This window comes from Microtus pennsylvanicus, chromosome 7, assembly GCF_037038515.1.
Source record: "Microtus pennsylvanicus isolate mMicPen1 chromosome 7, mMicPen1.hap1, whole genome shotgun sequence".
NCBI classification, from domain to species: Eukaryota; Metazoa; Chordata; class Mammalia; order Rodentia; family Cricetidae; genus Microtus; species Microtus pennsylvanicus.
Window position 1 is genome coordinate 2,031,489 of NC_134585.1, and position 20,135 is coordinate 2,051,623.

A 20,135-nucleotide genomic window follows, 5' to 3' on the forward strand; every position below is an offset into this window, starting at 1 on the left:
CAAAGACAGGCGGATCTCTGTGAGTTTGAGGCACAGTCTGAGGTTTTTGTCTTGAAAAACAAAAGCAAATATTTTTAGGTGTTTAGACGATTTGCAGGCCCTGTGGACCATATGCATGCAATTCCCACAGTGGTCAGCAGAGGGAGTCAGATCACCTGTTCCTGTAATTACAGACTGCAGTAGTGGGTTTTAAATCTGGGTCATCTGGAAGCAAGCTTGCTTGCTTGCTTGGTTTGTTGAAACAGCCTCACTCTGTGGTCTGACTGGCCTGGAATGCATTATGAGTTCAGGACTGTCCTTGAATTCACAGAGATGGGCCTGTCTCTGCCTCTAAAGGTGTTAAACTGGACTCTGCCAAAACTTTGAACGTTTTACTCTGACGGGTCTGTACTGCATATAACCTCTCATAGTACTTGATTGGAGTTACAATAACTTGGGAACAGGGTAACTAATATTCTGGAGGTACACTGGGCATGGTGGCACACACCTTTAATCCTAACACCCCAGAGTGGAGGCAAAGTGGATCTCTGAGTTGGAGACCAGCCTGGTCTACAGAGTGAGGTTCAGATCAGCCAGGAACACTGTTACATAGAGAAATCCTGTCTCAAAAAAACAAGACAACACTGGACATAAATCTCAAGGTCCAAATCAGGAGCAGGAGAGAGAGCACGAGCAAGGAACTCAGGACCGCAAGGGGTGCACCCACACTCTGAGACAACGGGGATGTTCTACTGGGAACTCGCCAAGGCCAGCTGGCCTGGGTCTGGAAAAGCCTGGGATAAAACCGGACTCTCTGAACATAGCGGACAATGAGGACTACTGAGAACTCAAGAACAATGGCAATGGGTTTCTGATCCTACTGCACGCACTGGCTTTGTGGGAGCCTAGGCAGTTTGGATGCTCAACTTACTAGACCTGGTTGGAGGTGGGGGTTCCTTGGACTTCCCACAGGACAGGGAACCCTGATTGCTTTTCAGGCTGAGGGGGGGGGGGGGACTTAATTTGGGGAGGGGGAGGGAAATGGGAGGCAGTGGCGGGGAAGAGACAGAAATCTTTTTTTTTTAATTTATTTATTATGTATACAATAGTCTGTCTGTGTGTATGTCTGCTGGCCAGAAGAGGGCACCAGACCTCATTTCAGATGGTTGTGAGCCCCCATGTGGTTGCTGGGAATTGAACTCAGAACCTTTGGAAGAACAGGCAATGCTCTTAACCTCTGAGCCATCTCTCCAGCCCCAGAAATCTTTAATAAATAAATAAATTTAAAAAAACAAAACAAAACAAAAAGATTCTGGAGGTAGAGGCTGGCCAGATGGTTCATCTGGTTAAGAGCGTTGGCTGCTCTTTTTTTGTTGTTGTTTTGTTTTTCAAGACAGGGTTTATCTGGAGCTTTGGAGCCTGTCCTGGAATTGGAACTACCTCTTGTAGTCCAGGCTGGCCTTGAACTCACAGAGCTGCATTGGCTGCCCAGGTTTGGGTCCCAGCACACGTGATGACTTGGTCATCTTTAACTCCAGTTCCAAGGGATCCAGCACCTTCTGACCTCTGTGGCACCAAAAACACGGGATGCACAGACACACGTGCAGGCAAAACACTCATACAAATAAAATAAATTGTAAGCGAGTGGTTGTGCTCACGCCTTTAATCCCACCGTTCTGGCGGCAGAGGCAGGTGGGTCTCTGTGAGTTCAAGGCCAGTCTGGTCTACAGAGCGAGTTTCAGGACAGTCAGGACTACACAGAGAAACTCCGTCTCCAAAAGCCAAAAAAACAAATAAATTTAAAAAGTAGAAAAAGGAATGGTTCTAAGGGCATTCAGAATACTTTTTTTTTAAAGATTTTATTTATTTATCAAGTATACAGTATTTTGCCAGAAGAGGGCACCAGCCGGGCGATGGTGGCACACGCCTTTAATCCCAGCACTCGGGAGGCAGAGGCAGGGGGATCTCTGTGAGTTTGTGACCAGCCTGGTCTACAGAGCTAGTTCCAGGACAGGTTTCAAAGCCACAGAGAAACCCTGTCTCGGAAAAAAAAAAAAACCAGAAGAGGGCACCAGATTCCATTATAGATGATGATTGTGACTCACCATGTGGTTGCTGGGAATTGAACTCAGGACCTCTGGAAGAGCAGCCAGTGCTCTTAACCTCTGAGCCATTTCTCAAGCCCCCAGAATACTTTTCCAGCAAATGCAAGACCCTGGGTTTGGTCCTCAGCTCCAGGGGTTTGGGGAGGCGTGGGTAGGAAAGACAGAATACCTTTGAATACTTTTCTTTTCTTTTCTTTTTTTTTTTTTTTGAGACAGTGTTTCTCTGTGTAATAGTCTTGACTGTCCTGGAACTTGCTCTGTAGATCAGAGTGGCCTCAAACTCACAGAGACCCACCTGCCTCTGTGTCCCGAGTGCTGGGATTAAAGGCGTGCGCCACCACAGTTCTCCCAGAACACTTAAAGTTAACTTTGACCGCTTAGTCACTCTTACAGTCCCCTGTGTGGGGGAAGAAGAGTGCCTCTCATTCTCACAGAGAAGTTAACAATATGTAACATTCCTTTTATATACAATGCTCCTCAAAAGGCTTAGCACATGACTGTACTCGGTGTGAATGACCACAGTCTTCCCAGACAGTCACAAAGCCTATTCAGTTCCTCACCCGCCCTTCCCTAACCCTTGGCATCTCTTCTTAAATGGCCAACCATCCTTGTAAATGAGCAACCATTCATTTATCCAAAGGTCTCTTCTGCATTCCTGTCCCTTCCTTCCACGATCTAAACTGCCCCCACCCCGGGGTGTCAGACCTCCTTTCTGGTGCCAGTCAGGCTCGAGGCGTAAGATTGAGACACTGTCAGGGTGATAGCAGTCACATGGGGCTTGGGATGTAGCTCAGGTGGAACTGAGCTTGCCTTGGCTGTTCACAGGGCCTGCCTCTCACCTCAACACTAGGGAGGTGCAGGTGGGAAGGTCAGAAACTCAAGGTCACCTTCATCTGTACAACTAGTTCTGAGCTATAAGATCTTGTCAATAAACAAACAGCCTGGCATGGTGGTACCCTCTGGGAGGCAGAGGCAGGCAGCTCTGTAAATTCAAGGTCACCCTGATCTATGTAGTGAGTCCCTGCGCGCGACTGGAGCTACGTAGTGACATCCTATCTCAAAACACAAATAACTGTAGTGATATTTTATTTGTATTTTAATAAATAAAGCTTGCCTAAAGATCAGAGAGTAAAACAGTCCTTACAGACCAGGCAGTGGCAACACACACCTTTAATCCCAGTAGCCACACTAGTTTGCCATAGAAACCAGGTGGTGGTGGTACACACCTTTAATCCCAGAACCAGAGAGGATGATAAAACGGGAGGAGACAGATTTCAATCTCAGTCTCCTTCTGAGATTCCTGGAGGTAGGATCGCCATTCCAGTGGGCGTCTGCTTTGCTTTTCTGACCTTCAAGTTGAACCCCAATATCTGTCTCTGGGTTTTTATTAATCATGCTACAGACAAGTCTCCAAAGCCTTAAAAATGCAGACCACTTCTGCTAAATTGAGATAATCATCCAATCATGTCCATTCTCAAAACCCACAGCTTCCTGTTATGAGGAAGAGATTTAAAAAGACGTCTGTGCCAAAACACTATCTTCATCTCTCCGGGAGCCTTTATCCACACACCGGAAGTGGAGCAATCACAGAAACTACCATGCTTCCATACCGCCGTCCCTCAAAGGCAATCTGCGGGAACCCAGGCAGACACAGAGCCTACCCAGGCCTCCACTCCGGAGGTCTCACGTGGTCGTGAGCCACCATGCCTGGCCTGGGTGTTAATTGCCCTTACATACAGCTAAAATCTTAGACGTTATTAATGATACTGTTTTTTACATGCTGACCTCAAGCGTGCCCGATGCTCATTCTCCTGTAAGTAATAGAAGCTGGTGTAGGACAGCTGACTCCCTAAGGACAGACGTGGGACTCTGGCTGCCTGGAGCAAAAGAACCGTCAGCCAGCTCTCCCTCTGCCAGCACCACAGGGCTTTGAGAGACCCTGAAGGCATGTCCCCAGCCAGGGCTGTTTGAAGCAGTTTGTACCATGTTTTTAAAGTGATTTTGTGGCCGGGCAGTGGTGGCGCACGCTTTTAATCCCAGCACTCAGGAGGCAGAGGCAGGCGGATCTCTGTGAGTTCGCGACCAGCTTGGTCTACAAGAGCTAGTTCCAGGACAGGCTCCAAAACCACAGAGAAACCCTGTCTCGAAAAACCAAAAAAAAAAAAAAAAAAAAAAAGATAAACAGCATAAAACTGATTAGAAGGGGCTATACGATGCCGGGTCCCACAGGGAGGATGATCGTGAGATCTAAAGAGCGTGGTTGCCAACTTGACTGCATCTGGAAGTAGCAGAAATGCAAATGCCTTTCCAATTTCCAACACCTACAGTCACTGACCAGAAGCCGTGCTGTGGACTGTTCCTCACACTCAGGGAGGCAAAGCCGTGCTGTGGACTGTTCCTCACACTCAGGGAGGCGAAGCCGTGCTGTGGACTGTTCCTCACACTCAGGGAGGCGAAGCCGAGCTGTGGACTGTTCCTCACACTCAGGGAGGCGAAGCCGTGCTGTGGACTGTTCCTCACACTCAGGGAGGCAGAGGCATTGGATTATCCCGATCACGGATTCTGAGAGAGAGTGGATTTGGTGGCTGCATATAATGATATAACTTTTTTTTTTCCAGGCAGTGATGGCTACTCCTTTAATCCCAGCTCTCAGGAAGCAGAGGCAGGTGGATCTCTGAGTTCAAGGTCAGCCTGGTGAGTTCCAAGACAGTCAATGACTGTACAGAGAAATCCTGTCTCAAAAAAGGGAAAAAAATTTGGCAATTTGTGGGAAGTGATGATGCTGGTTGGTCGCTCCTGACACCTCCTGGTAGACTGACAAAGGAAAAGAAGGTGCCAGATGGAGTTAGCCAGCTGACAGACACCCGTGTTTTCTTTCCTGCACCCTTTATCGGGTTATGTAAAGTCAACTAAGAGAATACCAGTGGCCATCACATTTAAGTTGTCCCTGAAGGGACATTGCTCCCTATTCTAAAATTTATAATGTATTTGTGGTTGTACAATGGATAGCTATGCTAGGTAAAACTGTGATCTGCTTAAATATATAATGCAGGGGGCTGGAGAGAAGGCTCAGTGGTTAAGAGCATTGCGTGCTCTTCCAAAGGACCTGAGTTTGATTCCCAGCAACCACATGGTGGCTCACAACCATCTGTAATGAGCTCTGGTACCCTCTTCTAGCCTGCAGGCATACGTGCAAACAGAATATTGTATCCATAATAAATAAATAAATATTTTAAATACACACACACACACACATATATATATAATGCATTTGCAGTCGTACCTGGGACAGTTATATTATGTTAGGCTAGGCTGGTTTCTGTTTTCATTAGGAAATTAAGCATGACATAAGGACTTACGGTTTTGTGCCAATTTAACGAGGGATGGACTTGTGATGGCTATTCTTGGTTGTCAACTTGACTGCATTTGAAATTAACTAACACCCAAGTAGCTAGGTACACCTTTGAGGGTTTCTTTCTTTCTTTCTTTCTTTCTTTCTTTCTTTCTTTCTTTTTTGTTTTTTGTTGGTTTTTCAAGACAGGGTTTCTCTGTGTAACGGTCCTAGCTGTCCTAGAACTCACTTTGTAGACCAGGTTGTCCTCGAATTTCCAAGTGCTAGGGTTAAAGGCGTGCACCATCACCACCTGGCTATAGTAATATGATATTAACTTCCTCAGACTCTTTTGGGGGACTCGCCATCAAGCTCCCAAAAGAATAACGCACAGAGTCTTATTCTTGTTTAAGAACATCCAGTCTTAGCTTGGCTTGTTTCTTGCCCACTTTTCTTAACTTATATAATCCTGTCTACCCTTTGACCTCTGTGTTTTTCCCGTTCCCTTACTTCTTTAAATCTTACTCTAACTCGATAGATTGCTGTATAACTGGATGACTGGCCCCTACCCCGAATGTCCTCCTCCTTCTCGGGCTACTGCTCCTCCCAACCCCTTCTCCCAGTTTTCTCCTTCTCTCCATTCTCTCTGCCTGCCAGCCCCGCCTATCCTTTCTCCTGCCTCGCTATTGGCCGTTCAGATCTTTATTAAACCATCAGGTGTTCGAGGCAGGCAAAGAATCACAGCTTCACAGAGTTAAAAAAATGCAGAATAAACAGTCACACACCTTAACACAATAGCCCCAACACCTGTCACTTGTTTCTTTTGGCCTGGACTTCCATCTGGGAGGACGGCTGGCCTCAAGTTCTTGATCCTTCTGCCTCTGTTTCCACAGTGCTGGGGTTCTAGGCATTTGCCACCGTGCCCTGCTTAGAAACACAGCTTTGGTTGGTGATTCTCAAAGGGCTGAGCAAAAGCGAAAGCTAAGACACCCACAGGGACGCCTCACTTGGAGCTCCAGTGGGCTGCTCTCTTGGCGAGCCACTGTTCTGAGCTGAGCCAAGTGCAGCACACAGGGGAGCTCTGTCTTGGGAGCTCGGGAGCTGAGCTGAGCACAGCACACAGGGGAGCTCCTGCCGGCGCAGTAACAGAAGACTGCACAGCTATGAAACTCACACTGCAGCCAGGCGTGGCGGCCCCCTGAGCCCAGCTAGCCTGGGCTGCACGCTAAGTTCTATGCCAGCCTGCGTTGCAATATGATGCCTTTGGCTTCTGGCCTCAGGGGGCACCTGAACTCACCGACACACACCCATTACACACACAGACACACACAATCTAAAAAATAATAAACCTAATTTTAAAATTGATTTCAAGGAAAGTGGGTACACAGGCTGAAGAGATGGCTCAGAGGTTAAGAGCACTGGCTGCTTCTCCAGAGGTCCTGGGTTCAATTCCCAGCAACCACATGGTGGCTCACAGCCACCTGCAGTGAGAGCTTGTGCCCTCTTTCGGCAGAATGCTGTATACATAATAAACAAATCTTTTTTTTTAAGGAAGTGGAATAGACATTCTAGAATAAAAATAAATACACAGAAAAAAATATGCTGGGTGGTGGTGGCTCACATCTCTAATCCCAGCATTAGGGAGGCAGAGGCAGGCAAATCTCTGAGTTCGAGGCCAGCCTGGTCTACAAAGTTCCAGGACAGCTAGGGCTACACAGACAAATACTGTCTGGAAAAAGACAATAGATAGATAGATAATAGATAGATAGACGAATGGATGGATGGATGGATGGAGAGATAGATAGATGGATGGATAGATAGATGTATGGAGAGATAGATAGATAGATAGATAAATAGATAGATAGATGTATGGAGAGATAGATAGATAGATAGATAGATAGATAGATAGATGGATGGATGGATGGATGGATGGATGGATGGATAGATAGATAGACAGACAGACAGACAGACAGATAGATAAACAGAGGAGTGGCTCACAGGACCCCACACCTAGCTGAGTTGCTATTGGTAACTAAAGGCTGCTAGTGTATAGATAATCAGGTCTAAAATTTTGTAGCGTGTGTGTGTGTGTGTACATGTGTGTGCGTGTGTGTATGGGTATGTGTGTATATGTATGTGTGTGTGTGCGTGTGTGTTCATGTGAGGACTCACAGAAGTCAGTGTAGCAGTCAGTTCTCCAGCACACGGGTCCCCAGGATTGAACTTGGGTCTCAGGTGTGGAGACAAGTGCCTTTACCAGCTGAGTCTCTTCATCTACCTAGAAAGCTGCCGGCCCTGGTAGGATTTTCCACAGTCCAGCGATGGCCCCACAAGCACGGGTGTATGGGCAGCACCGGCTGGACTCACTGGTTTATAGAAATGGGGGGCATGGGGTGCTGAAGAGGTGGTGACTAAGAGCACTGGCTGCTCTTCCAGAGGACTCAGATTTGATGCCCAGCACCCATGTGGTGGCTCACCACTGTCTGCGGCTCCAATCCAAGTGGGGCCTATGCTTTCCTCTGGTCTGTGCTACGCTTACAAACATGCAGACAAAACATTTATACAACGCATTAAATAAATCAACAACTTAAAAAGGAGAAGTGGCAGGGAGACGTGGGGGGATGGTTGGGTCGGGGAGTAGATATGATCAAAATATATTGTATACATGCATGAAATTCTCAAAGAATAAATGCAAAATATTATTGTTCGGTTGGAACCTCCAGCTCGACCTTGCACAATCTGGAGAGCCCCATTCCTGTCTCTCTCTCCAAATCCTGCCTACTCAGACTCTCCAGACAAAGGGAAGGCACCAAAAGCCCAGTTCCGATTCTGGGTGGCTACTGCGCTTCCTCCCCTGAAGTTGTCAGCAGCCCAAGTCCCGCCTGAGCGCCCAGCTTTTGATCACACTTGGGCACAAACCCAGCTTGTGACAGACACGTCATCACCCCGTGCCTACAAGCTCTATAATCTCCCTGCTTTAGTGTGGGCGTGTGACTTTTCCAGCCTCGATCTCTGAGACTGGAGAACCCACCCGGGAGTTGTTTTACTCAAGTAAACCTGTTGTTATACTTTTTCAGTTCAGCTTGGCTGAGAAACCTATAATGGGGGGAAAGGAGCAGAAAACCTATTAATTATATTTAAAATAAATACACAATGAACAGGTAACTGGAAGGCCACAATAGTGTCCTGAAAAGGAAATCATCCTTAAAAAGCAAAAGAAGTTTCTCAACCTGAAGGACCTTGGGGCCGTGCCAACCGCCAACCAACAAGGCTTGCTGGGAGCTATTCTAGCCTTTCGGGTCTAATGCTGTCACCCTAACAGGCACCGGCTGTGTCTTAGCGCTGCCCGAGGACACGGGCAGTTGAGGAAAGGTCTCCTGTGGCCTAGGCTCATCTCCAACTGGCCAGTGAGGTGTCCCCTGCCTCCCACAGGGCTGTTTTCTTCATTGTTGTTTTATTTCCAAAGAACCAGGAAACAAGTTCTCCCAAGGGTAAAGTACATGCTGACGCTTGATGTGTCATTGTCCTTGGTCAGGTGACCTCAAATGGAGATGATCACCTTCTAGAATCTCTATTGCCTCTCATTAAACCAATAAACTAAAAATACACCAAGGATGACGTCTGCCAACACTCTCCAGTTAACCCCTAGCAGGTAAACAAACTAGTCAGGGACTTCCAAAGGGTGATGGTAGATCTTGGGGGCTGGACATCTTCCAGGACCTTACAGGGAGCCCCTGTGGCTCCTCTGGTTTGGCTTTTTCTGAGAGAACTGAACAACTTCTATTAAAAGGTTTTAAACGTGTTGTTTTGCATGTTGAGGTTGGAACGCAGGGCCTGGAGCAGGGGTATGCTCCTGACTCCACTCCGCAGCCTAGCCTTTTTTACGACAAGCAGCACGAAGAGCCAGGCCTGCAGGCATGTGACTGTCCACCCCCGCTGCAGCATGCAACTGTCCACTCAGCTGTTCAAGAGGCCTGCAGTGTTGCAAGGCCAGCCTGGGCTACCCAGTGTGATCAAAGTCCTGGCTCAAGAAAAGAAACAGGGACTGGAGATAAAGCACGCGCGGTAATACAATGCTCACCTTGCAGGAGGGCCCGATCTAATCTTCAGAACAGGGTGGGGGTTCCCTGGGGGTGGGGGGATCGAACCAGGAATTTTGGGCCAGACTTGCTCTATAGGGATCGTATCTAAACTCTTTTTCAAGGAGGAGAGAGAGAGAGAGAGAGAGAGAGAGAGAGAGAGAGAGAGAGAGAGAGAGAGAGACTGAGAGACAGAGAAACTGAGAGACAGAGAGAAAACTTGAAAACTTAAACAAGTCCCGGACTCCATCTCTGCAAAATCCACACCCTCTCCCAACACTGACCCCTCCCCAGACCAATCTCTAACACCGCTGGCGCTCTTCCCTGCTGAGCCTTCTATCCAGCCACGGCCCTTTTTTGCCCATCCCACTTTTGCATATCAGGCCCAGGACATTTCTCTTAATCCCTATGTCCAGACAAAGTGCTGGAACCCAGAAGTGCTGAGCTGTCCTGCTCCGAGTCTCCTTCCGCAGTGGCAGGGGAGCTGGTGCGGTAGCCATGGCACCATGTCCTCAGAGACCAGTGTTTGCTCCTGGAGAGTCCCTGCCGCCCACTCTTTCCACGGGGCCTCCAATTGCTCGGGCCGCTCCATCTCCAGCAGCATCTGCCTCCCTGCTTCCTGGAGGCCAAACTGCTGCGGAGCAACCTGTCCAGGCCGCACGTTTGCGCAGTTCTTGCAGTCGACCCAGCCGACCGAACTACGGCTGGAGCTCTGTGGCACCACGGAGTCTTGACGTACAGATCCCGGAAATGTGATTTCTAGCCTCACAGAAGCACGTTTAGCCTTTTCCGTTACACCCAGAACAAAGACGGAGACCAGTTCACCCACGGAAGATCAGTGGCAGAGGGCCTGACGAGCCTGTCTGCTGCCTCCGGTTCCCTTCCCAGCACATCAAAGAAAAGGAAATGAAAAACCCAGAAGCGCGGCGTGCCAACCACGTGTGCTTGGTTGCCTGTGTTTTCTTTTCTTTTTTTAAATTTACTCTTTTGTGTCTGTGACTGTTTTACCTGCTTGTCTGTAGGTGTGCCAATGAATGCCTGGTACCCGCAGAGGCCAGAAGAGGGTGTTGACTCCCTTCTGGAGTTGTGGGTTGAGAGCCATCATGTGGTTGCTGGGAACCTGGGTCCTCTGCAGGAGCAGTAGGTGCTCAGAACGGGGCTGAGTCATTTCTCCAGGCCCTTTGGAATCACTGCGTTAAAACACTGTCTGGGGGCTGGAGGTTTGTAGGCACCAGAGGCCAGAGTTCAGCTTCCAGGACCCATGGTGGCGTGGAAGCCAGTGAAAACGTGTGAAAAGGGTCCGAATTCAGGGTTTTAGGTGTATATGATAAGGGACTGCCCCCGCTCAGAAATGTATTTAAAATGCTATTTTAGATTTATTTATGCAAGTGACTGTTTTCCCTAATGTATGTATGTATACCACATGTGTGCCTGGTGTCTGAGGAAGTCAGAAGGCATCGGATCCCCTGGACCTGGAGGTACAGCCAGGTAAACTGAAGGCGCTGGCACTCAAACCTTGGTGCTCTGGAAGAGCAGCGAGTGCCCTTAGCTGCTGAGCCATCTCTCCAGGATACACAGTCCGCCCCTAGTCCCAGTATTCTAGAGGCAGAGGCAGGAGGTTCACCACAAGTTCAAGGCCTGACTCATCTCCATAGTGACGCTGTCCCCTAAAATAAACAATCCCGGGCTAGGTGTGCTGTGTGGCTCAGTGAGTGGGTACAGTGCTCACCCAGCCTGCCTGAGACCCCAGGATCTGTTCCAAGCACCAGTGGTGGGCATGGGAGGGGACAACTCGGGGCCTGGTACTGCCGAGGTGTACAGTGAGGAAGGGTTTGGTGTGTGCCCGCTCCAGAGCCTGCCCCAGGGAGGGGGGGAGGGGTCTTCAAGCGCCATCTACTGGAGCTCAGGCAGGGCAGGGTCTCTGGCTCTGCAGGAGGTAGGGGACAGGTCCACTGCCCATGACAGCTTGCCACTTCTACTTCACCAGGCGCTCTCTCTCCTCTCTCTCTCTCTCTCTGTGTGTGTGTGTGTGTGTGTGTGTGTGTCTGTCTCTCTCTCTCTCTCTCTCTCTCTCTCTCTCTTTCTCTCTCTCTTGTGTGTGTGTGTGTGTGTGTGTGTGTGTTTTGACCATTCTGCCTGCCTATCTTTCTATTAAGGGTGTTGTTAGGTATCTCACTGTCAATCATTTTCCCTCAGACCCTCCCCCTCGCTCTGAGGCCAGCGGATGGGCCTGTCTGCCCCATGGGGCAACAGTGTGGTTTACTGACTGGGGCCACGAACGAGTTCCATCAACGTACTCTGGGAACTGCTCATTTGAGGGAGAGAGCCCCCACCCTGGAGTTCCTGCACCAACCTCACACCAGGAAACAAACAGCCCTGAGGAGGACAGCCTCTCCCTGTTTTTCTTAAAGTCTTATTATTATTATTTTTAGCTTTTAGTTTTATGTGTGTGAGTGTTTTGCCTGTGTGTATGTTTATGCCTGGTGCCCACAGAGGTCAGAAGAGGGCATCAGATCCCTGGAACTGAAGCCACAGATGGCTGTGGCCACCATGTGGGTGCTGGGGGTTAAACCCAGATCCTCTGCAACAGCAACAAGGGCTGTTACCTGCTGAGCGTCTTTGCAGCCCGGGAAAACTCTTTTTCACTGAAGAACTTCAGGTAATAAATGAGGAAAAAATGTTAAATAAATAAATAAATAAATGGTGGTGCATGCCTTTAATCCGAGCAGATCTTTCCAAGTTCAAGGCCAGCCTGGTCTACAGAGCAAGTTCCAGAACAGGCTCCAAAGCTACAGAGAAACCCTGTCTCAACCACTCCTCCCGCCAAAAAAAAAAAAAAAAAAAAAAAAGGTAAATCAGAAAATAAATAAATAGCAATCAGGAATAGATTTTCCTGGGTCCTGATTTTTGCTTGTTTTAAGTTATTTTTATGTAATGAGTTTTTCTCCTGCTTGAATGTCTCTGTATCATGTTTGTGCCTGAAGCCTGTGGAGGTCAGAAGGTGTCAGGTGCCCGGACCTGGAATTACAGGTGGTTGTGAGCTACTCCGTGGGTGCTGGGAGTCAGGCCAGGCTCCTCTGCAAGAGCAGCCAGTGCTCATAACCGTAAGCTGTCTCTTCGCCTGTTTGGGCTTTGAGAAAGGGTCTTGCTTGTGTAGACTGGACCTTGCTATGAGACCAGGCTGCTCTTGGACTTGCAGCCATCCTCCTGCCTCTGCCTCCAGAGTGCTGAGATTATACTACCATTCCTGGCTTACAGTTCTGATTTGATCAGACCTAAGATATTTTTGAGATATTTGATTAAACTTGAACGTTGGCTAGATAGTAGATGCCATTGCTAGTACTTCTCTGAGTGTCCAATGGCATCAAATATCAATTTTTTTGTTTTAAAGATTCCTTTAAAAGGAACTGAGACAGGCTGGAAAGATGGCTCAGAGGTTAAGACCATTGACTGCTCTTCCAGAGGTCCTGAGTAATTCCCAGCAACCACATGGTGGCTCACAACCATCTGTAATGAGATCTGGTGCCCTCTACATACATGCAGGCAGAACACTGTATACATAATAAACAAATCTTTGAAAAACAAAAAAAGGATCAGAGGCTGGACCCGAAGCATTTGAGACATCGCACAATCCAAGTCAGCCTGGGCTACAGTGTGAGGCCTTGATTTAAAACTCACCTTTAATCCCAGCACTTGGGAAGCAGAGGCAGGCAGATCGCTGTGAGTTCGAAGCCAGCCTGGTCTACAAATCAAGTTCCAGGATAGCTGGGGCTACACAGAGGAACCCTGTTTCAAAAAACAAAACAAAACAAACCAACAAACCAGGAAAAAACAAAATTGGATGTTGGCCCGTCTTGGTGGGATGTACCAACAGTCCTAGTTCTGAAGCAGGAGGATTTCAGGAACTGGAGATCAGCTGGGCACCCTAAAACAACCAAAACCTAACCTAAACTGAATGTTGAACACAGGGTAACCATTTTTCTCTTTTTGTGTCTTGGGAAAGTCTGTTAGGCAGCTGTGGTGGCACACTTCTGGTATCCCAGTCCTTGGTCTCCAAGCGGGAGGGTGTTGAGTTGGAGGCCAGCCTGGGCTTCATAGTGAGTTCAATCCACTTTGAGATTCATAACAGGATTTTTGCTAAAAACAAAGTGATTAAAAGATGAATTGTCTACAGCTTTTAGACAACGCGAGCATGTGTTTGTGTGGGCGCCAGTGTGTGTGAGCACACACTCACATGTGTGCTCACTGAAGTGTGTGTGTGAGATCTCGCTCACATGTGTGCTCACTGAAGTGTGTGTGTGTGATCACATGCTCACATGTGTGCTCACTGAAGTGTGTGTGTGTGAGCACGTGCCCACATGTGTGCTCACTGAAGTGTGTGTGTGAGCATACGCTCACATGTGTGCTCACTGAAGTGTGTGTGTGTGAGCACGTGCTCACATGTGTGCTCACTGAAGTGTGTGTGTGTGAGCATGTGCCCACATGTGTGCTCACTGAAGTGTGTGTGTGTGAGCATATGCCCACATGTGTGCTCACTGAAGTGTGTGTGTGTGAGCATGTGCCCACATGTGTGCTCACTGAAGTGTGTGTGTGTGAGCATATGCTCACGTGTGTGCTCACTGAAGGGTGTGTGAGCATGTGCTCACGTGTGTGCTCACTGAAGTGTGTGTGAGCATGTGCTCACGTGTGTGCTCACTGAAGTGTGTGTGTGAGCATGCGTTCACATGTGTACAACTGAGGCCTCCTGCGTGCTCTAGTGCTTACCCCTGGGCTGTGTCAGAAGCCCTGGGCACACATCTCTGGATAAAACACACAGAACTGTGCCCTTGTGCAGTGGGCTACACTTCTCCCACACAAAACTGTTATCTTAACGTTTCTCAGAGCAGCTATCGACAGAGAAACGACCCTCTAACTGCAAATGACCACCTCTGTCCCTAATATGTTTAAATTCTTAAAAGCGGAGACTGCGAGGTGGCTCAGCTGGCAAGGCTCTTGCTGCCAACCCTAACAAGCTGAGTTTAATCCCTGGGACCCACAGGAGAGAAACATTTCCAGCTAGCAGTTCTCTTACCTCTGCGGTACAGCGGAACACGCACTCCTTCCTTTCGACAAACACGGGTGCCCCTCACCTTCCTCTCAATAAACATGGGCGCCCCTCAGCTTCCTCTCGACAAACACGGGCACCCCTCACCTTCCTCTCGACAAACACGGGCGCCCTCACCTTCCTCTCGACAAACACGGGCGCCCCTCACCCATTGAACCCGGGGTCTTAAGCATTCTAAGCATAGGCAGTAGCTTACCACTGAGCTACACATCCAGCCCAGAAGTGCGGGGTTACACCCGGCATTTGCGCAAAGGTGACTGCACTAATTTCTCACAGGCTGGGCTGACGCGGCCTCCCACCAGGCTTTACACACCTGTTCCCTATTTCATATCCTGCCCTATTTTAGAAATTTAAAATATTCTAAGCCGGGCAGTGGTGGTGCAGGCCTTTAATCCCAGCTCTTGGGAGGCAGAGGTAAGAGAATCTCAGAGTTCCAGAACAGCCAGGGCTATACTGAGAAAAAAAAAACAAATATAAATAAAAGTACATAAAAACAAAATAAATTAGTGAAACTCATAGTCGCTTCATGGGAAACATGGGGTTTGATTGAAGGGTCCCCGTTCTAACCTCACTCTGGTCTCACCAGTGTTCGTGAGGCAGTCCAGAAGGTGCGAGCAGACAGAACCATAGACTCCAGAAACGCTTTATCTCCTTCATTAAAAATTTTAAGTTACAAATATTTTGATTTATAAATAATCAAGGTTGTGTGTGCGCGCCTACCCCTTACTCTGAAAGGCCATTCTGCCCCGGGTTCTTCCTGGAATCCTCTTTAAGTCCAAACCCCAGGAGGACGCTGGCCTTCCCAGTTCCCGGGGTTCACATTTAGTCATCACTCCAGGGAACACCCCCGCGCCCATGCTGTCCCTGCCTTGTCCTGAGAGAGCGCGTGGGGCTGTCCCCAGCTTTCTGGAAAGTGCTCCTGGTGCTGGAGGGACTTCCTGCCTGGGGGAGAGGAAGCTGAGCCGTTATGTCATAACCCAGTGACTTCCCTGTCAAAGAGAAGTTGCTTCTGCAAACGGAGGAAGAGCTGTGTTTCAGGCCCCCTCTGCAGACCCCGGGAGGGAGAGCCAGCCATGAGGTTGGAGTCCAGGACTTCGCTCCCTGAGGCACAGGGCTCAGAGCGTCCCGTAGATGCTGACTTTGACCATGGAGATGCTCTCCGTGTACCGGTTCAGGCCTTTCTCGTACAGAACGAACAGCTGCGGGGGCTGCTGCTCTCCGTCCGTGCTGTTTTCCAGCGTTGTCAGGGACGAGTAGCCGCTGGGCCCTGGCCACACCTGGACTCTCTCCTTCTGCCAGGACGTACCATTGCTGAAGCTCCAGCGCAGGGTCAGGTTCACTCCTAGACGCGGGATAGGCAGAGGAGGGGGTTGGGTCTGCCCTGTCCAGGCCCTGGCTAGGCATGGTGCCCCCACCCACCCCACCCCCAGGTACTCACGGAACTCGGGATGGGCTGGATTGGAGAAGAAGACAATGCCTGAGCTGGTGGCTACTGCTCCTGCTGCCACCACTGGGTCCACCAGCTCGGGGTCGAAGGTCACATCCCGGGGCCGGAGGGTATCACAGGCATCGTAGCTGCGGAGCACGATCCTGCAGCGGCAGTGGTAGTTGTTCTGGTTCCGGGCATTGATGATGACGGAGCCATCTGGAAGCTCGTAGGGCTAAGCGGGGAGGACAGGGCCGCTGAGAAGCAGGGGAGGCTGAGGAAGCCAGAGCTGGGTCTTTGGGTGCAATGGCATTCCGGGCGAAGGTGTGGGCAAGAGAGTTCCCACCGACTCCTGACCTGGCATTCGTCGGGGTTGAAATCGTGCTCGTGTTTGGGCTGGCCGAAGGGGATGCCGCTCACTCCGGTCCCGTAGTGCCAGGAGGCACCGTGATCATCACTGAGGAGGCAGAAGACGCCATCTCGCTCCAGCGTCCCATGTCCACACACGATGAGTCGGCCCTTGTGAGGCTCCCGCTGTTTCTGTGAGAGAGGATGGTGCTGTGGGGCACAGGCGGGCAGAGAGGGCGCCTCCCAAGGCGAGGACACTTCTGGGTCCCTGCTGTTCTCCCAGACACTGCCTGCATGAAGAAGCTTTTGTGTGTGTGTGTGTGTGTGTGTGTGTGTGTGTGTGTGTGTGTGTGCCAGGCCTGTAATCCCCGCTACTCGGGAGGTACAGAGTGACTTGAAGGCTAGCCTGGGGAACTTGGTGAGGTCCTATCTCGAAAATAAAAAGTATAATATTAAGGCTGGGGGCTCAGCTCAGTCAGTGGTAAAGTTCTTGCCTAGCATGAGAAGGCCCTAGGTTAATAACACCCATTAGAAAAAGAAAGGAAGAAATGAAAAAGAAAATTAGTTCACCATCTCAGCCCAGGCTGGCCTCCCTCCCACTCACTAGGTAGCCAAGGCTGACCCTCAACTGGGTTTCTCTGTGTAGCCAAGACTGTATTAGAATTCCCTCTATAGACCAGGCTGGCCTTGAACTCAGAGATCTGCCTGCTTCTGCCTCCCGGGTGCCAGGATTATGCCTTTTATGTCCCAGCATTCAGTACTCTTATCAATTCCTTTTTTTTTTTTTGAGACTGTCTCTCCATACAAAGGAATGGGTTTCACAGTGGCATTCTCGTATATATACTGTGGGGGCCAGCCATGATAAGCTAAGTATGGGCAGATCACCCAAAGGAAGTTCTTAACTTCCAACCATTATCACCTGCCAGAGGAGCTTTAATGGAGGCCTGAGTCTCAGTAGTTTACCCGAAGCAATACCTGGTTGCAGAAAGAACCACAAACTAAGATTACCTAGCACCACCCAAGAACAGACCATCCAAAGGAAATGCCTAACGTTCCAACCGCTGTAGATAGGACCTTCTGCCAGCACACACTCACCAGGACACCCCTAGACAAATGTCAGCCAATCAGGGGTCCTGAACCTCAGAAACCCCTCACCCCCACCTTTACTACTATCAAACCCTATTCTAACTGAGCTCGGGGCTCTCTGTTTATTCCAATACATTGGACATGCGGAGAGACTGAGTTTGCAAATTTGATTAAAATAAAGGGTCTTTGCTTTTGCATACGGGACTTGGTCTCCTTGTTGGCTTTTGCGGGGACTTCAAGGATGTGGGCATAACACATACTGCTTGGTACTTACACCCTCCCCACTGCCCTTCCCTGGACGCTCCCCAGGACATGCAGAGTGCACCTCCGGACATGTGCACAAGTGCCCACCCAGCCTTTGGGGCTTCACGCCTGCCTGAGTGTGGACTCCGCTGGGCACTGGGCACCGTGATAGAGGTCTGTGTCTGCCCAAAAGCCACCCAACTCTACCCTGCTCAGGCTAAGGACAATCTGTGGACAACCCCATGCGAGAAGCCAACAGCAGGGTTTCATCTCCACAGCAGGGTGCTCTTTCCAGAATGTCCCCGCTGCCATCTCCAAGGAACCCCACTCAAGGAAGAAAAAAATCTAATTTACAGGACGTTGCCCTCTTCACCTATCCCCAGGATAGAAACCTGAATGCCAGAGCCTGGTCCAGGGGCAAACATCTCGGTGCCAATATCCTCGGAGAGGTTCCGGGGTGGGCTCCAGGAAATGCCGTCATCCTTACTCCATACCAGCATGGTGGAAGCCACCTGGCAGTTGACCTTGTGGGCACAGAGGGTGTAGATGAGGAACACCACTCCTGTGTGAACATCGTTGACCACGGCCCCCAGGTTCAGCCCATCCGAGGTCTCCCCGTCGTCTACAATGAAGGCTGTAGAGGACCATGTGCTACCTGGGGAAAGAAAAGAGCAGAGTGAAATTGTACCCTTTCTGGTTCACTTCCTGCCGTTCCCCAGGGACCTTGCAGTGGCACCAGGACCCTGCTTCTTTCTCTGACATTATTTCCTGCTCATTCCCAGTGAGAATTAGGAGGCCACCCCTTGGTGGTCGCAGTTAGTTCCGGGGACACTGTCTCCCTCGGGATTCCCTAACTCCTTAGGGAACTCAGGCCTCAAAGTTCTATTCCGGGCGGTTGGATTGGTGAAGGGAACCCCCTACTCTCTATCTCGGTCACCCACCCAACCCCCTCATCCCCGGGCACCTTTGTACCCTGGTCCGTGGACCTCCTCATGGCTATGAACTTGGCCCCCTCGTCGGACGCAGACTTTTTCCTGGCCTCGGCGAAGGCGAGCAGCGTGCCCCGAGGGGTGGCTGTGATGAGCGGAATGCGGAAAGTGTCCACCGAGCCGATCTGCTTCCCGCTCACCCACAGCAGCTGCTCCATGGTCACCAGCGGCTGCACCTGTGTGGAAGGAAGGACCCCTTAATGCAGACGAGCTAGACGAGGCTTCAAGACCGGTAGGGAGCGCCTCCAGCTAGGGTAATGGGGAGCCTCGGCAGGGCTGAGGGGTGTCCCGCAACAAGAGAAGGCAGTCGGGAGGAGAGTACGGGCGGAAGCCGAAGATCCCTGAACAGGGGAGAAGGAACCCTCGGGGATGGGAGAGGATGGGGGCGGGAGTGCCGCTCGGAGAGGTGGCCGAGCCGGGGGACAGCGGCCACCTCTGCAGGTGCAGCAGGGCTCACCAGACTGAAGTCATCTTCCACCCTGGCCTCGGACCCCGCCACCGCCACCAGCAGCAGGAAGATCGCTGCGAGCACCTGACCCCGACGGCGCGCCCAGCAGCTCAGCGGTGCCCGGGGTCTGCTAGGCTGTGCCCCCACCATTGCTTCCCGATGCCTGTCCCCCCGAACTGGTCACCGGCGGCGAGCCGTCAGCTGACCCCGACCCTTTAAATGTGCACACGTCACTCCGGCCCCGCCCCTCGTGGCCGCGGCCCGCGCTGCCGCGACTCCCGTTGGTCCTTCCAGCTGTCCGACATCAGCATGTGACCCAGGAGGCGGGCTCAGCCTGCGTGAGCTTTTTGATTGGTTCTGATACCCGGAACGCGACGAAGGGGCGAGGCTTGTTGCACAGAAACCGGCGGGGAGGAAGGCTCTAACCCCTTGTGGAAGGACTAGAAAGTCACAGTGTGACTTCGTTGGTAGAGTTCCTTCCAGTCTAGGAAGCCCTCGGTTCAATCCCTGCCACCAACTAAGTCAGGTGTGGTGGTGCACACCTTATATATAAAATTTAAGAGTCACGTGGGTTTGCAGAGTTGGCTCAGTGTAAAAAGCATTTGCTGTACGCTTTTCAGAACCCATTCTGAAACCCGTGCCCTGGAGGCAGAGATAGAAGGTCGTGGGCAAAAACGGTTAGCTGAATCTTTTTTTTTTTTTAAGACAGGGTTTCTTTGTGTAAGCCTGACTGTCTGGGAACTTGCTCTGTAGATCACCTGGTTCTGAACTCACTGAGATCCGCCTGCCTCTGCCTCCGGGCGCTGGGATTAAAGGTGTGCGCCACCACGTCCAGTTCATTTTATTTATTCTAAGATTGCTTATGTGTATCAGGCAGTGTTAGCACACACCTTTAAACCTAGCATTCGGGAGGCAGAGGCAGGCGGATCTACACAGAGAAACCCTATCTAAAAAACCTGAAAATAAATAAATGGAAAACAAACAAAAAGAAGCAGTC

At 50.2% G+C, this 20,135-nt stretch overlaps 1 protein-coding gene across 1 annotated transcript; it reads right to left on the minus strand.

Annotated features, from left to right (window-relative positions):
* Positions 1 to 15,236: 15,236 nt before the first annotated feature.
* Neu1 (neuraminidase 1) lies at positions 15,237 to 19,365 on the minus strand. Its single transcript, XM_075979448.1, has 6 exons — positions 19,148 to 19,365; positions 18,674 to 18,866; positions 18,094 to 18,356; positions 16,382 to 16,564; positions 16,037 to 16,259; positions 15,237 to 15,940 (listed from the first exon to the last, which is right to left on the minus strand). Exons 1-6 carry the CDS (start codon positions 19,286 to 19,288, stop codon positions 15,714 to 15,716), a joined length of 1,230 nt encoding a protein of 409 aa, XP_075835563.1. The 5' UTR covers positions 19,289 to 19,365; the 3' UTR covers positions 15,237 to 15,713.
* Between the last annotated feature and the right edge of the window lie 770 nt (positions 19,366 to 20,135).

Bases quoted from the DNA above. Each gene is read 5' to 3' on its own strand.
- Neu1 (XM_075979448.1), bottom strand. From the start codon at position 19,288: ATGGTGGGGGCACAGCCTAGCAGACCCCGGGCACCGCTGAGCTGCTGG. The intron at 18,357-18,673 runs GTACAAAGGTGC...TTCTTTCCCCAG, and splicing joins GAGGAGGTCCACGGACCAGG to GTAGCACATGGTCCTCTACA. The intron at 16,260-16,381 runs GTCAGGAGTCGG...CTCCCCGCTTAG, and splicing joins TCAACCCCGACGAATGCCAG to CCCTACGAGCTTCCAGATGG.